General features: G+C 31.7%; 1 protein-coding gene across 8 annotated transcripts; it reads right to left on the bottom strand.

Annotated features, from left to right (window-relative positions):
* Positions 1-475: 475 nt before the first annotated feature.
* Positions 476-5661, bottom strand: LOC111295632 (protein EMSY-LIKE 1-like). 8 transcript variants are annotated; one of them, XM_089743854.1, is made up of 10 exons: positions 5363-5661; positions 4289-4491; positions 4078-4187; positions 3849-3969; positions 3402-3629; positions 2835-2903; positions 1712-1951; positions 1546-1614; positions 1394-1457; positions 476-869 (listed from the first exon to the last, which is right to left on the bottom strand). In XM_089743854.1, the coding sequence occupies exons 2-10, from the start codon at positions 4385-4387 to the stop codon at positions 823-825; spliced, it is 1047 nt and encodes a 348-aa protein (XP_089599980.1). In that variant the 5' UTR covers positions 4388-4491; positions 5363-5661; the 3' UTR covers positions 476-822. The 8 variants fall into 8 exon arrangements, with proteins under 8 accessions (XP_089599980.1, XP_022744924.1, XP_022744925.1 ...); XM_022889189.2 differs by having other exon boundaries at positions 3849-3972; positions 5333-5657; XM_022889190.2 differs by having other exon boundaries at positions 5333-5656.
* Between the last annotated feature and the right edge of the window lie 9646 nt (positions 5662-15307).

The following is a 15307-nucleotide window of genomic DNA, read 5'->3' as shown; positions in this document are numbered from 1 at the left end:
TATCGGCCATGTTAAAAACCGACAAATTGATTGACTCAACTACCAAATCGACACCTAAAGGAGAGGCAAATATTGAAGTCCTACATTTGGTAATGGGAACTCGTGCCGTCTGCTAGCTGTTGCCAGGCCAATTCTCCCACCACCGACCTAACTTTATTAACCAGTCTGGAACCATAGGACGGTTGTCCTCTCATCTCTACCCCTTCAAACCCAAAACTCGTACCGATTATTTGTCATGCATGTAGTCATGATGATTTAATTGGCCTTTAGCTTGAATCATTCACTCTCATGAAATGTCACAATAATTTGTTGCGCAGACAAAACTATCATGATGCTGATGCATTCCAGATTTTTATATCAAGTATCTTATTGTACTGTGGCTTGCAGGAATAGCATATGTTGGAAAAAGATCGTTGAAGTCTTGGTTTCTGTTAATGTATGATTTTCCCAAGTGATGCACGACAGACTGCAGCCATTTTAGCCCCAAATCAAAATTTTTACATTGAAAACAATATTGAATAATTTTCCATTCCACTCCAAGTTCTCTAACACCTACGCCCTTTCATCCAGATGATCAAGGAGCTATTTTCCAAATGGATTAAGTTAGGGCACTGATTCTCTTACAAGATTTTGGCAACTTCTCTGTTCGAGGACCAGATGCAAAAATCTAAAAAAAAAATGAACAGAAAAATCAAAGTCATCTATTGCAATTCACATCCTACCACCATTTGATGCAAACTTCTGAATCTTTTGGACTTACTACAACCTAGCCTTTGAGTTGGTACTCTGATGGTGTCCACAATATCATTGCTTGCAACATACTCACAGCTGGTCCATTGGTTGCTGATGAGAGACTGGTTTTTCTCCATCTGAAAGTTAAAAAAGAGAAAAAAAGATTTAGTCTCTAGCGTGTACATAATTCAGACAAAGTGCTTTATGTGCACCATAGTGGAAATTGCATTATTTAGAATGTAAAACTTGTTGTATTTATGTGGAGGCCATCATACAGTTTATGCACTCTGAATCAACACCAAGTTGTGCATGTCCAGCCTTACATTCTCCATTATATTACATTTGTGGTACATACTCTTATAGAAGTAATTCATCTCCCTAATAATCCCGTGTCACTTACATATTGCCAAAAAAAATGCAAGAGAGGATTAGAGTGAAATGGATTTTTTTCTACCCCGATCAATAGACAACAATACTCTAGATTATTAAAAGCAAAATACCAATATGTGCATGTTGAACAAAGAAAATGCAGCTAGCTTTTTCCCAAATCAAATGGAATAAACGAAAATGTTTTTCAGTAATAAGAAAATGTGTCAATACAGGGCAATCTGCGGTATACAGAAGAATGCAAAAGATCACTATGTATACATATATTGATTACCACTTTCACCATCAGATGCATCAGCAAGCCTCGCAATAGCATCAATGAGCGCTTGTTCATGCTCCTGTATCACATTTAGTGGTTAAGCTTGTAGTATTAAGCAATGAAAAGAAAGATATATTTTAGGCTGTATGAATCACTAATAAGCTTACCTTCAGCTTCTTCTTTGCCTTCTCAAGCTCGAGAGGATCAGGATGACTTGTATCAAAAACCCTCTCCACCTGTTTAAGGGATCAAAATAAAATTAGCTGATTTATAATGTGAATTATCTCAATTAGACATGTAATGATATCAGTTGAGCTGGTTCTCCATAAATACCTCCTTTACCAGAGTATCTGTGTTAAGCAACTCAATATCATCAGAAACTTTCTTTGCATTACCATTCTGTGATGGCAAAAATTCTTTTCTAGACTGGCCCTTCATTGAACCTCGGCCCCTTCCAGGACCTGGAGCAGGACCACCACGACTGAAGGATTTCTTAGCTCCATGGAAACCATGGCCTCCTCGATAAGATATGCCTGGATCCTCACCATCCCATCTGATATCGTCTGGAGATATCTGAAATAATTAGGAGATCAGTATTGTTTTCAATAAAATGTATAGAGAAAACTATTCACCGGTAAGAAGTATTCCAATTTGATAAAGCAGCAAAACACTTGGCAGGCTTACATAATCAAAATCAGCTCTTTTAATGTAAGAAAGCAAACAAATATATATACCAACATGCTCCTACTCTACACCCAGCCGTTCTAACAACAATTCTTCACTTTTCTCTCCCTCCCAATTTCCCCGTTTGATTCAAGATCAAATGCGCTTCTGAGTCCACTTTAGCTTCAGTTGACTTCAGAGTGAAAAATAATAATAAATCTCCATTGTCTGGGACAAAGACTGGAAAAATATATTTGGTATTAAGGAGTCCACTCAGAACCTCCTAATAGATAAGTTCATCACCTTTGCAACATGATTTAGGTAACTGAGAACATAGAGACTAAAGCAAGTTTTGGATTCAGATCTGGTGTAAAGAGTATAAATTGATTTATTATACTCCTTGATATGAAGTTTTCAGTAATCATGGTTACTCCCTATAAAACTCTATCAAGTTATCATCGTACCACTCATACTGCATCCTGTTTTCAACCTGTTGTGTCCAACCAATTTATGTACCTGGCATCAGACAGACTGCCAAAACCAACAAACCTCAGCTCAGCCTCAGCCAAATCCTAGCTAACCACCAAATTCTAATTGTATGCGAGAAGAGAAAGTGGACACATAAAAACCTATAATAAAGTTTTTCTTTTTCCAGCAAGTAGTTAAAATAATTATGCAAATAATAGTTATATTAAAATTATATTTGTCAAAAATTCTAACATTGTTGCTGCACAAAGTAATGACTAGCAGACACAAATGATTCACTTCATGCTAATAAATCATATCCACTTACCTCTTTGAGGTCAACCCATTCCCAGGTCTCATTTGCTGTATTTATATCATAAACCAGAGCATGTCGCCCCTGTGGAAAAAAATAAAATATGCTGATGATCACTTAGCAATCCACAAAATTATTAAAATAGTTCCAAAAGGAGTTTTACAACTGTTGGCAGGCACGTAAACTTTGAGGCATAAAGTACGATCCTTTAGAATAATCAGAATACGATTATGGAGCCTTTAATATCTAATAAAAAAAATCCTAAGATAATGTGAATTAAAAAAAGTTGATATTTTGTCACAGCCCAAATTATTGACAGATTGTAGATAGATTAGCAAAACAGAGACAAATAAAAGAGTTGCAGCATTGGGAAATAAAAATGCATAATATAAACCATTTGATTCACAAGTCAAGTGACAGCATAAACAGGTCCAGAATGTGCAACTATGACTAAGCCTTAGATTTCATGCATACGCTGTCAATGTTACTTATTTTTAAAACTTTCATCATCACCTAAAAACTCTGGCTAAGACAAGTCTTAGAGTGAGAGACAGAAAATGTCTTTGTATGCCTTGAACATACCTCAGAGGGATTGTAATCAGTGATTACAGCCTCATAGAAGTTGTTGTCTTCAGGCCATCTCGTCCACACTTTCCTTCCAATTATAGGATCAAAAGTTGCTCCTTCAGCAGGTTCATTTGCAGGAAGGCCAGCAACTGAGCCACGGTTATTGAATTGCCTATTTCCAGCAGAAACTGCAGAAGGATATTGCATAGCCTTTGCTGAGGATAAGCCAGGCAATGACTGACCCTGTTAGGGAAAAAGTGAGTAAAACAAAGCATGCCAAATGGAGGTCAATGTACTCTTTTGCATTTCTATCATGAATAAGATCGTTGCTTCAAGAATTTGGTCCATGTTTCTAAAGCAGCTTGCTAGCTAGCATCCAAAGAAGAAAGCTTAACGTATAGAACTACAAATATGAGAAGTTCTAAAACCTGTGGTTGCACCAGCAATGGTAAGAGAAGTTACCAACTGAGATGTCTTCTGTTTCTTGCGGGATGCTGACACAGTTGGACTAGGTAAAAGACTGTGAACAGGATGAGATGCACTAAGTCTTGCAGACTGGTTCCCACCAGCTTGTCTCCAGTCCCTGCTAGCGTTGCCCACATAAAACCCATTAAACAGAATAAGATATAAAAAGCCCATTGAATCAATTACTGGCCCCTGAAAGTCAGACTAATTCATGAAGCATTCAAACCTTATCTTTCTGATAATCTCATCAGCATTAACCTTGGTCAGAAGCTCTCTATGCTCATCATCTGACACTCTCAGTTCTTTCCTAAGTTCTGTTATCAAGCCTTCTTTTTCCTGAAGACACAGCATATGACGGAGAATGCAAACCCAATCAGCATGAAATAAATAGGAATGCTTGTTAAAACCAATATGTGCAAATACAACAAAGTAAGTACCCAGGTAATGGCATCGGATTGAGCTTTAAAAGCGCGCAGGACAGAACAGTAAGCTTCTTGCTCAAGTAGATGTATTTGGGCCTCCATGTCAAAATGCATCTTGGAATATGAGGCAGAACCTACGATAGATCTTCCATTACTAGCAAAATTACCCCCTATTGAAACTCTAGTTGGATGTGATGGAGGTAGATCATCATCAGTACCTGTAGTTATTTCAGATAAAAACATGCATGACCATGCTGCATAGAGCACCCAAGGACAATAACCAGTCTTCTGATGCTCTTGTTTGAAAGGTTTATTACTGTTAATCTCTTTGATAAGTAACAAACTTATTAGGGGTAAAAGAAAGTTAAACAAACCCGATTTCACTGGGTTTCCCCGTCACAAAGTAAAAAGGTAAAGGGAAAAGAAACAGTAAGATTAAATTAGAAAAGAAATGCGAACATACTGTGTTGACTGATGCTAGTCTGGTAGGAAACCCGAATCAAAGCTCAACATTGTGAAGTCAAGTGAACAATTAAACACTAATAATTCACAGAGGAAAATCTTTTGAAACAATTATAAGAAAATAACATAGTTTATTGCCAGGATTCTAACAAGAATAGGTATTTGTTTATTTTTCAAGTATCAAGTAACCAAAATCTAGCAAATTATGAACAAATAATTGAATAAAAAAACTTTTTTCAACTTTTGACCATGGATTTCTCTACATTTGAATCCCAATTAGAACTCAAAGAATAAAACGCAAATTGCCCCTAAAAGTTGGAAACAAATCAATAACTAGAAAGCAAAAGTCAAAGAAAACCATACAACATCATTGCCCGAATCGAATCATCAAAAATTCATTGACCCCGATTAAACCCTAAACCTCAATTCTCATGTCCCCCCAACAAAACCCCCAAAAATCAATGCACCCATTATCCAATTTCCAAATACAAACAAAGCCCACAACCCCGAACAAGATAAAAAAGCTCGACAAAAAAGAAACCCAGAAACACCGACATTGTTCAATGCAATAATATGACACTAATAAATACGACATACCACTACTATCGCAAACTTCATAGTCCATACCAAGAAAAAAAGTGAGAAAAGGTCTTCTCTTCGTTGAAGAAAAACACCACCAAAAAACCCTAACGAGAAGTTGGCCCGAGAGAGAGATTCAAGGAAGAAGCTGCTGACGATGCGCTTCAATGCAATGCAAAGCCAACTTAAAGTAGAGAGATCTAAAGAGAAAGTTGAAAGCCTTTTTGTCTCTTCTTTTGAAAGAGATTTGATTGGTTTTATAGGGAGAAAAGAGACAAAGATCTGTTAAGAGAGGGAGAGAAGGGAGGGACTTTGGACTTGAAACTTCAGTTACCGTCGTGTCTAATTATTTATTTATTTTGTTTCTTTTAAGGTTGGCTTTTTCTTTTTTCTTTTTTCTTTTTTTTTTCAGTTCCTGTCCAGTTCCGACAAGTTTTGGTCCAAAATCTTTGTATCGGGCTGTTGTCTGTGCTTTTTATAGGCTTAAATCTGTAAGACAAGTTTATGATTTAGGCCTTTTGGGTCTTTTGGGCCTTTGGAGCTCTAATACATGTAACTTGTAGTCATTGATTGGACATTTACTCATTGTGGTTTTGGCCTTTGGGGCTCTAATACTTGAATGTGGACCACTTGCATACTTTAATTTCTTAAAAAAAAATATAGTTGTGGTTTATGATTGTGATTATGTGAATACTCCAGAATTTTTTTTTTCTTTTTCTTTAAGAAAATGAAATTTTAGTTATTTGTTGGCCAAAAAATGGTTAAAGTAATTAAAAAATAGTTAAAATAATTTTTTTTTCTTATTCTTTAAAAAGATGAAAACTACAAAAAAATATATGGTATCCAATTGAAAGTTACTCTCTTAATCTCGTAAATACTATCTTTTTTTTTTTTTGTTGTCTCAAATTACTTTTCTTGTTCATGGCGGTGATCATATCTACTTTTCAATTTGGTTATTGTTTGTTGGATTACTACTTTTTGTTGAAGGATATAGAATATTTTAATTCTCTCTTTGAATGGTAAATTTTGTTCTTTTCTGCGATTACTAGTCTTAACAATGGTTTTGATTTCAAAGTTATAAGGTTGATTTGAAATATTTATATGTTAATCGATATACATTTTTTTTAACCGAATTGCTACAGAATAAATTTTGAAAATTAATGGACTTTCATATTGTAGCACTGCCATTTATTTTCTCTTAACCATAGATTTCTGATCATCATAAATCAGTTGTAGACTTGTGGCTGTAAATCAATATAAATAGCATTTAAATTCTCTTTCTTTTTTCTTTTTTTTTAATTTTCATCCAAATTGGGTTCATTTGACACCAATCATAATAAGTTAAAGGGCCTGATTGACACAAAACAAATAAATAAAAACTTAAGTGAGAATTTCATAATAGTTTTAGGGTTTATTTTATCATTAATTATGTGATTGTCATAATTAGTAGTACTACAAATAATATTAGTAGCAATACAGGAAACAAGCTTCCACCACCACTCTAAGCAATGAAAAAAAACCACAAACATCAATCCTCACGTGAAAGGCATATGCATGTATACTACACTAGTTCTATTAACAATAGTGAAGCATGCAGTAATATGTCAGTCAAGAGTTTTGGTCGTTACATCAATGGCTTTGTTATAGAAATTGTGGAAGTTGTTAAATTCCACGTTTCATACCAAATGAAATTAAGATGATGATATATATATATATATTAATATAAAGAATATTTACTATTTTTATATTGTTTCCTTTAAGAAGGTTTCTAAATTTTTAAGCCGGTACTTCCTTGTGTATCAGCCATGAAAAACTTTACATTGAATCAAAAATTTTGGAGCCAAGAGACCCAATAAAATTGGAATGGGTGAAGTAAAGATAATTGCTCCAATAATTCTTCATGAATGATGTGTTTCCCTTCAAGGAGGAAGAAAAAAGTGATCGAGATAAGTAGTAGTATTTCTTTCTTCCCTGTGCAGGGACTACCAAACACATCAGACCTCATGCTCCTTAATTTTAATTAATTCAAGCCTTTGGATCTTTGGTCATGATTTTAGGAGACTGATGATGAGTGTACCTAGACGGGGCTCATTCAAGATTGAACCATGACTTTCTGTCTGTTCATGAGAATATAAGCCCCCGAACCAAAGAATTAGATGTAAAATCAAGAAACGCACTTTGGGTTGTCAGCTTCTCTGCTATGTGTTTATTAAATTGATTTGGTATATTTTGAATTGAATTATTTAAAATTATATTATTACATTTTTATTAATCGAAGTAATTTTTTTAATTTTAAAAATTAATCGATTGAAATTAATTTGATCAATCGGTTAATTTTTTCAATTAACAAAATAAGAAAATATTTTAAACTAATTATATTTTAAATTCTTAATTTCTTATATTAAAAATAAATTAAATAAAATCATCCAACAAAAATATTTAAATATCAAAATATTAAATTAAAACCTTTAATATCTTGAAATAAAATGAATAATTTTATATATTTTTAATTATATATATAGGTTTTATTATATTTTGATTAAAATTTCGATTAATTCGATTTTCGAACTGAATTAATTGAAAACTAAAATGTTTTTAAGATCATTTTCGATAATCGATCAAAATTAATTTAATAATCAATCAATTAATCAAATTAAATTGATTCAATTAATTAATTTAATAAAAACCGAATTATGAATGTTCTTAATTTTAGATATAATAAAATAGTCTTTACAACTCAAAAGGTAAAAAAAAAAAAAAAAAGAAAAATCAGAAAAGTTGAAACACTCTCTTTGAGAATTGCTGATGGAAATGTGGATCCGAATTATTAATTTTAGTAGTCAAATATAAAAAGCTTAACAATAAGTAGAAGAATAGAAGGAAGATTATAAATAAAATGTAAATCCAATAAAAAAGAAATAAGAAAAAGATTATAGAAAATGGGCCAACTGAGGCTTCCTTTTTTCTGAAAGAATGGCCGAAGCCCAACAGGGATCTGAATAAAAGGCTGATTGTAGTAATTACTGTCTCGAGCTACGGATCAACGAAGGCTTTTTTTTTTTCCAGAAGCCCAACCAAGTTCAAGTGCTCATAAATTGAACACCTTTAATTGAAATCTTACCAACTTTTTTTTGAATTATTCATGCTTAATAATAAAATTGGACTTATTTAAGTAAATGAGATGATTTTGACCTTCTAAAGAAGTTTATAAATTACCTTGAATTCCAAAATAAATATAATTATTGATAAAAAAATATATCATTTACTATCACTGAAATTTAAAATCTCTATAAGATTAAGAACATTTTTTTCACGATCAATGATAAAAGCTTTTTTTTTTTTTTTTACTTTACAGTTTTCTATTATTTATTTTTTAGTTGAAGATTTGAACAAATGAAATCTTAATAAGTTTTTGTAATCCATTTCGAATATGAGATAAAAAGAAAAAAGCGAAAAGCTCACTGATTCAGGACAACAGGTAAACCATTCTACTAAATTCTTGACTACTCGAGGAAAAAGAATTTTAAAACCAAAAGTCTGGCAGCCACTGTTTCTGTGAGAGGGGGACATATTAGCCATATTGAAATTCTACAAAAGTATTACTGCGTTGGGTTTTTAAATGCCCAAACAAAAATTCAAAGGTGAAATTTGCCCCATTTCTCAACTACCCTTTTCCAAAGCTTCCTGCAGTTTTATTTTGGGAGCAGCAAATGTTGAAGCTATAAAGGCTGTCAAATTTCAGTTCTATCTTCTTAACATTTTTCAATTCCTTTCTTATATTTGAATTCGAATTCGAAAATTTTAAAGATCAAATAATTCGGGTGTTACTTTTGAAGCCTTCAACACTTTTTCAATCAATAATATTGCTCAATAGGTGATAAAAATTGTAGGCAATTTTATCTATCCACATGTGTGGATAGTTGAACTGGGGGTGACAATGAAAAAAAATTACATTATAGTTGGAAAAGAATGAAAAGAGAATTCATTCCTTGATTTTGTAACTTTGTCATTCCATTTTGAAAATTTAAAATCACAAAATCAAGGACATAACTTTTTGAGTTAATGACATGTAGAGATAGCTAGAATTTCTCTGTCAAAGAATAAAATCCCAAGAAGTACTAAGCATCCACTTTTCTATGTAAAAGTCATACGAAACAACGTGACCAAAGGAACCAATTGACTCTGATAAAGGTCTTTCCCTCCCGTTTTTCTCTCTTTTTATTTTACATGTAAAAGCAATAAAGGGAGTTTTGGAATAAAAAAAAACACACCAGGAGATAAAAGAACCTATCATTGATTGATGCCTTGCCTCCGTCATTTTACAGTCTTGAGAAGAATTCTGTACAAAAGCATGCTTGGCTATTCTTGAGCTACTCTTGGCTTATCTGCTTCTACTCTCCAGTGAGAATCCAATCTAAATACTAAATAACAAGGCCAACATACATAGTTACATACTGCTCGATGGGGCTCGGTCTCCAATGTATGCAAGTTTTCAAAGAAAAGAGTTTCAAATAATGTAGACAAATTTGGCTAAGACAAACGGGGATTAACCTGTAGATGTACAAATCTACTAGTAAATTTAGAGTCACCTTCTTAAACCACGGATGTACTTAAACCTTCCAGTCTCACCACCAAACTTTCAGGTTAGTGGAACTTTTATCTGATTGATTAATTATTTAGTTTCATTTAGATTTCAGTCATCTAGATTTTGTTAGCTTGCAGCTTTGATTAATATCTTGGAACATACATAGAGTATACTACTAATTAGGAGCAAGTTTTCATAAAGAATTTCTGAGATGACTTTGATTGAAGGTACAGAGGTTGTTGTGTCTTTGATTATGTCAATTGGTACCTTATGGCAGCTTCATGCCATGGCCATGTACATGTGCCTTAGATCATGTGAGATTCATCAAGATCTTCACTCCTTTTTTCTGAATTGGAGGAGGTTCAACAAAATGTTTTCCATTACCTCTCCTTTCTTTCGGGGGGCTTCATATTATTGTTTTGAAGAGGCAAGATCCAGGAATTGCTATGACTTTGTAAAAATTAAGTGTAAAGTATTTACAACAAGGAACATTATCTAGCATATATACGCTTGAAAGATTAAGGGAGCTACAATGGTGAGTTATTCTTTGGGGGAAAGGGCTTTCTCAATCGCTTTCACTTTCTTATATTTAAAAAATCGATGTTTTCCAAACTTCAAAACTTCATATGAAATTTAGAAGGCCTTTTATAAAACTTCAGAATCGGGAAAAATTAGTACCATTTGAAATGCTTGTCAAGTGGGTACAGTGTAATTTGATCTTTTGTAGGTATGTCTATTCGAGCTAAGCATGATGTTAAAAAAATGGGGTCAAACTCCATGTAATTGGTTTTGGATCAATCAAAGGTCATGAGCATTAGTCTTTTTTTACATAGAGCCCTAATTACTTAATAAAAAAATATGGGGTTATTTTAAGGTGGTGTCACAAAATCAAAAAATGAAAGAAGAAAAGTTAAAAGAAAGAGAGAAAAGAAAAGAAAGAGTTGGTTGAACAGAAGTCGATTCGTGATCCGATTAAGCTGAAACTTTGTCATCATGTTTATGATTCAGAGTTCTATATTCTAAACGGTGAAGATTAGATTTGAAACTACCTAAGAACAAATTCAGGATGTATTTGTTCAGTCACTTATTTGGTGAAATTTCTTCAATTGTCTATCTAGTTGTTGATTAGCTCTAGTTTTAGCTAGAGAAGAACTTTATATATCCATTATTTGATAGTGAAAATTTTTCTAGTGGTTCATAATTTTTTCTTCTATACTGGAGGTTTTTCATATAAATCTTGGTGTGCTTTATTTTTTTTACATTTTTAATTATTGATTGTTGTCTATTATTATGGGTTTATTGTGATATATTGCTTCTGTATTGTTATGATTATTGCTTTAAGCCCAACAAGTGGTATCAAAGCGAGAGTTATTTTGAGACAATGATACAGAAGTAACCCAAGACAGAAATAAATTCTATTTGAGATCATAGATGATGATACAGGTTCTATGATAAAATTAACATCATCAAATTATTCAATTTAGAAACCTATGATGAAAGATCATTTATACTGCAAAGATTTGTATAAACTAATATTGGGTGATTGACTAAACTAGCAGATATGAAAAATAAAAACTAGAAGAAGTTAGGCAAAACGATACTGACTACAATCAAAAAATGAGTTGATATTAACGTGTTTCATCATATAGCACAGAAGGCAGATGCTCACATTATTTGAGAAAAATTGACAGCATTATATGAAAGAAAAATAGATATGAATAAAGTTATGCTTGTTAAAAAGTTTGTAACTTTACAGTATAAGGATAAATGATCTATTACAGAGCACTTGAGTGATTTTCAAGATATATTTAATCGGATGACTACTATAGAGCTTAAGATGGATAATGAAATAAAGGCATTATTTTTTTAGGTTCATTGTCAGATAGCTAGAATACTCTAGTTGTGACTATTCTTAATTCAACTCCTTATTATAAGGTAATATTGGAGATTGTAAATGATAGTAAGCTTAATAAAGAAGTAAGACGAAAAGATGTAGACCTTGAGAATCAAACTCTGGTCATAGAAAATAAAGGTAGAAATATCGACAGAAGTCAGAACTCAAAAGGTCATAGTAGGTTTAAATATAGATCCAAGTCTAGAAATATAAAACAACACTGTAAAATCTTAAAGTAAGAGTAAAAAGATGAGAAAGGCAAGAGTTCGGATAATGATAATATTACAGTAGTGAATTCAGATAGTGATTCAATTACTTTGATTTGTACATGTGGTGATTGTGATCATGTTGGTGATCCTGATATTAAGTGGATAGTTGACACAAGAGCGACATATCGTTTTGTTCATAAAATAAAGTTGTTTACAACTTATAAAGGAATAAACTTTGGTTGCACCAAGATAAGAAACAAAAGTATGTCACAGATTGTTAGGATTGATGATATTATTGTACAAACTAGTATAGGCTACATGTTAACTTTGAGGGATGTCAGATACATTTCAGATATTAGAATGAACTTGCTTGCTATTAATGTCTTTGATAAAAAGGGATATGAGAGTTAACAAAATAATGGACAGTGAAAGCTTCTCAAAAGATCTATGATAGTTGCAAAGAAAAAACTATGCTGCATAATATATAAGACATGATTGCAATTGAATGGCAACCAGGTAAATACCGTTGAGGATGATGCTTTAGTAAACTTGTGACACAAAAGGTTGACACACATAAGCGATAAGGGTTTACAGGTTTTGGTAAGACAGTCTCTCATTCTCTTGACTAAAGGTATGTCTCTCGATTCATGTAATTATTGTTTGTTTGATAAGATCGTAGAGTTTTTTTTCATAAGAGTTCTTAGAGAAAAGAAAATAGATTAAAATTAATTTATTCTAATGTATGTGGTCTCATTGAGATTGAGTTATTAGATGATAATAGGTATTTTGTTATTTTTATTAATGATGCTTTATGTAATACTTGGGTGTATATGTTGAAAAATAAAAGTTAGGTATTACAGTATTTTTAAAATTTCATGCCATGGTGGAAAGAATAACAAGGTTACCTTTAAAGTGTATTTGAATTGATAATGATGACGAATACACATTCAAAGACTTTGAATGGTACTATTCAAAACATGAGATAAGGTATGAGATGACAGAACCTGAAACATTGTAGCATAATGGTGTAACTAAAAAGATGAATCGCACTATTATGAAAAAAATCAGATGCATGTTGAGGATGACAAAATTACCAAAGCTATTCTACGATGAAGTAATCAACACAGCTTGTTATTTACTTAATAGATCACCATCAATTTTTTTAGGCTTTGACAATCCAGAAAGAGTGTGGATAAGAAAAGATGCTTTATACTTTCACTTAAAAGTTTTTGGGTGTAAAGCATTCATGCATGTGTCGAAAGAGTAGAGGTCAAAGCTTAACAGTAAAGTCACACAATATGTATTTGTAGGATATGGTAATGAGGAATTTGGTTACAAAGTATGAAATCCAGTGGAGAGAAAGACAGTCAGAAGCAGAGATATAATCTTTCATAAAAAAAAAACTATAGCAGACCTTGAAAAAAATGAGAAGACTACACATATTACTGTTGAGTGTAATGTTTCAATATCGACAAAGATTTCATAGGAAAGAGCCACAAATGGTGAAAATAAGCAAGAAACAGAACTTTGAGATATAAATGAGTCAGCCATAGTTAGTGATGAGCCAGATGTAATTAGTTTTGAACAAAGGGAGCAATCCTCTCTACCTAAGAGTGTTGAGTAGAGGGAGCTACCTTTGATATCAGGTGATGTAAAGTCTTAGCTTAAGAGATCTACTAGAGAGCACTAGTCATCTACTAGGTATCCAAGTTCATATTTTATTTTAGTTACTAGTGAGAGAGAGTTAAAAAGCTTTCAAAATGTGCAGACTACTTCAGATAAAAAATATTAATTAAAAGCAATAAAAAAAGAGATAAAGTCATTACAAAAAAATGATACTTATGATCTTGTTAAATTTTTAAAAAGAAAGAGGTCGTTGAAAAATAAATAGGTGTTCATGTCGTAACGATTTTACGTCCGTCCGACGAATTTGGAAACGAAATAAAAAATAACGGAGTCGCCATCAATCTTTTTTGGCTAGGTGCGATTGGCCACCTATTAAAACATATCCTTTTAATGAAATCTTAAAATTAATTAAAATTTATTAAAAAGATAATTTTACGGTCTACGAAACAGTCTGAGTTCGGGAGTCGGTTACGTGTGGGGAAGGATTAGCACCCCCACAGCGCCCGTTAAAAACGGTACCAATTAACAACGTGTTATCCTTTGATTTTGATAAAAACAGCCTTATTTTCAGTATTCAAAAAATAATTTTCTTGATTTTTTTTATTTATTTTTTTTTAAATTATTCTCGAGAAAAATAAATCAAAACTTTTTTATTGAAATAATTCTTAAAATGTTTCAGTACGTTGGTAACATTAAAAGAACTCTCTCTCACATAGAGATTTCTTAAAGTATCTCTACTCGAAATACTTTTAGAATCTCATCTTTGGAGGTTCGAATTTATTTTTCGTAAGAAAATGTCATGTTAAAAAAAATTTATTCTCAAGAAAAATAAATTAAAACTTTTTATTAAAATAATTCTTAAAATGTTCCAGTACATTGGTAACATTAAAAGAACTCTTTCTCACCTAGAGATTTCTTAAAGCATCTCTACTCGGAATACTTTTAGAATCTCATCTTTGGGAGGTCTAAATTTACTTTTCGTAAAAAATTATGTCATGTATGCAATGCAAATAATAACATGTTGATGCACACATTTTATTCTTTTTTTGAAAATTTTATTAATTGTTTTATTAATTTTTAATTTTAATTGAAATTTTGAAGAAAAAAAAATTTTAATCATATTGAAGATTTTCTATAAATATTTCAATACGCTGGTAATATTTTAAAAAATCTTCTCACCTAGAGATTTCTTAAAGCATCTCTATTCGGAATACTTTTAGAATCCCATCATTGGATTAAATTTCTTTTCTTCCTATTTTTATTACTTATATTTTTAATTTATTAATCAATTTTTATTTATTATTTAAAAAAAAAATATTTACTGTATTGAAAATTTTTTATAAATACTCCAATACGCTGGTAGTACTTAAAAAATTTTCTCACTTAGAGATTTCGTAGGCATCACTACTCGAAATACCTTTGAATCTCATCATCGGATAAAAATTTCCTTTTCTCTTATTTTTATTAGTTTAGTATTATTATTAGATTTATTTTTATATTATTGTTTTTAAAGTTTATTAACATAATTACATAAAAAAAATTTAATCATAATTTCATCATTTAATCTAACAAATATAAATATTTTAACATACATAATATTAATAAAATAATATATAAAAAATAAGAAAAATTCAAAAAAAATTTTTTTTTTACTTGAACCGGACCTATCAACGGTCCGA

Source organism: Durio zibethinus, chromosome 14, assembly GCF_047325235.1.
Source record: "Durio zibethinus cultivar Kanyao isolate XHJ-2024 chromosome 14, ASM4732523v1, whole genome shotgun sequence".
NCBI classification, from domain to species: domain Eukaryota; kingdom Viridiplantae; phylum Streptophyta; class Magnoliopsida; order Malvales; family Malvaceae; genus Durio; species Durio zibethinus.
The sequence above is the reverse complement of the archived record's forward strand: the minus strand, read 5'-3'. Positions and strand labels throughout refer to the sequence as shown.